The sequence below is a fragment of the Plectropomus leopardus genome, unplaced genomic scaffold (assembly GCF_008729295.1).
Source record: "Plectropomus leopardus isolate mb unplaced genomic scaffold, YSFRI_Pleo_2.0 unplaced_scaffold1368, whole genome shotgun sequence".
Classification (NCBI taxonomy): Eukaryota; Metazoa; Chordata; class Actinopteri; order Perciformes; family Serranidae; genus Plectropomus; species Plectropomus leopardus.
In genome coordinates this window covers 1-2,099 of record NW_024614591.1, presented here as the reverse complement: position 1 = coordinate 2,099, position 2,099 = coordinate 1, and the positions used below count along the sequence as shown (strand labels likewise).

General features: G+C 36.4%; 1 protein-coding gene across 1 annotated transcript; it reads left to right on the top strand.

Moving 5' to 3' along the window:
* Positions 1-481: 481 nt before the first annotated feature.
* Positions 482-1,543, top strand: LOC121964018 (PR domain zinc finger protein 12-like; the record flags this gene model as incomplete). The annotated part of the gene is made up of 2 exons (XM_042514251.1): positions 482-606; positions 1,349-1,543. Coding segments are annotated over 2 exons (320 nt in total), but the record flags the coding sequence as incomplete, so codon positions are not given.
* Between the last annotated feature and the right edge of the window lie 556 nt (positions 1,544-2,099).

The window sequence follows — 2,099 nt, the reverse complement described above, 5'->3', positions numbered from 1 at the left end:
ACCCTGAAAACTCTGTTTATAATTCTTATAACTGTATATATCTAACTGTTTAAATATTTGTGTTACAGAAGAAAATATACATTATATTTGGGATTTTACTTTTATTGCTTTTTTCACTCTTCCTTCTTTCTTTTTTTGGCTTATTTTCAGGTCATTTTCTTTCAAACTTAATACTAATTTCATACAAATGTTTGGGTTATTTCTTGTTAAGTTTCTCGTGTGTTTGAAAGAAATCTGATGTTCCTGCAGGTGCACGTTTACATCTTTGTCTTTGCTTTAATACTCTGATTTATTCCATGACTTCTGTTGACATACTAAACTATTTAAATTATACTTCACATACGGCTATAATGACGGAGCCTGCTGTTGTGTAGTTTTGAGACTGTATAGTGTATATATAGTGTGTACTCCTGCAGTAACAGCAGTGTGTGTGTGTGTGTGTGTGTGTGTGTGTGTGTGTGTGTGTGTGTGTGTTTTTCAGGTGAAGGTTTGGGTATTTTCTCGAAAACGTGGATTAAAGCAGGGACAGAGATGGGCCCGTTCACCGGACGCCTCATCTCACCTGAACACATCGACCTGTACAAGAACAACAACCTCATGTGGGAGGTAAACAAACATCCTTCAGATATTTACCTTTCTGTTCCGATATTTCTGTTTTTTGTTTCTACTGTTGCCTGTATGACGTTTTTAGCAACGTTTGACTATAAATGTAACAACTAAGTAATCTGGACTCACAAAACCAAACAACCCAACACAACTAAAAACCACACAAAACCCACAGAACAAACAAAGAGAAGAAGAGTTCACTCACGATCACCTGGTCCCATAGCTCAGTGACTGTCGCCGTACTGTCGGTGTCCGTTAAAGCTGCAGTGTGTCAGATTTTGGGGCATCCAGCTGTGAGGATTGCAGTTTTTTCGTTTCTCATTAACGTTATTGAACTTTTTCCCACTAAAAACGTGACTTATAGTCCTCAAGTCATATTAATGTCTCATTCACAGATGTATATAGAACAAAGGCACTAAGTAAAATAACAATAATTAAAGATTGTTATGTAGATTATTAAGTTTTTTGTTTGTTTTTTTTTACAAAAAGCACAAACAAAAAAAACATGCATGCAGCTCAGTCCACACTCGCTCTCAGACACTCGGAAGTGTGTAAACGAGTCTCATGCACGTGGTTTGCGATTTACTTGGAGATTTGTCCTCGTCCTCAGCGTGTTTCTCCGTCCGGTCCAAACAGCAGGAGGACATTTGGTCATGTGATGCGACCTTTAAGAACCGGGAAAAAAAACCTCAGTAACAAGGTTTCGGGTAAAACCGACCCTCTGTGTGTTCGCTGCCGTCAGGTGTTTAACGAGGACGGGACGGTGCGGTATTTCATCGACGCCAGTCAGGAGGACCAGAGGAGCTGGATGACCTACATCAAGTGCGCGAGGAACGAGCAGGAGCAGAACCTGGAGGTGGTTCAGATCGGCAGCAGCATCTTCTACAAGGCTGTGGAGGTCAGTGAACGCATCGGCAACTCTGCTGCTTCTGTCGAAGTATTCACATCCTCTTCTAGAAAAAGTTAAAAAATAAATAAATAAATAAAAAATTACCTGAAAATTAGCACAAACAAAGAAAAAGGGAAGGGAAAAACAAAGATGAAATGACTTGGTAAAAAGTGCTTTAAAATAATTTCACCATATAATTCTGATGATTATAAATAGAGTTTTCAGAACATTTTTCCCACACTTATTTTTAACCCTTTGAAACCTGATAAAATGGCTTGTTTTCTTTCAAAAACATGAGAAGAGGGGATTATGCAATGACTGAAAACATGACCCAAAATGAGCAAGAAATCAGTAAAAAGAACAAGCAAATGACCTGGAAAGTAGTAATAAAATAAATAAATTGATACATAAAAATATTTAAAAAATTAAACAAAAAAGAAATAAACGAGGAAATAACCTTAAAAATGTATAACATAATTTTAAACATGTAATTATGATCATTATAAATATAGTTGTTCCTCATTTCCTCAATTTTTTAATGTTTTTGAAAGAAATGGCACCAATTTTTTCAGAGTTCAAAGGGTTAAATACTTGTAAAAACAAA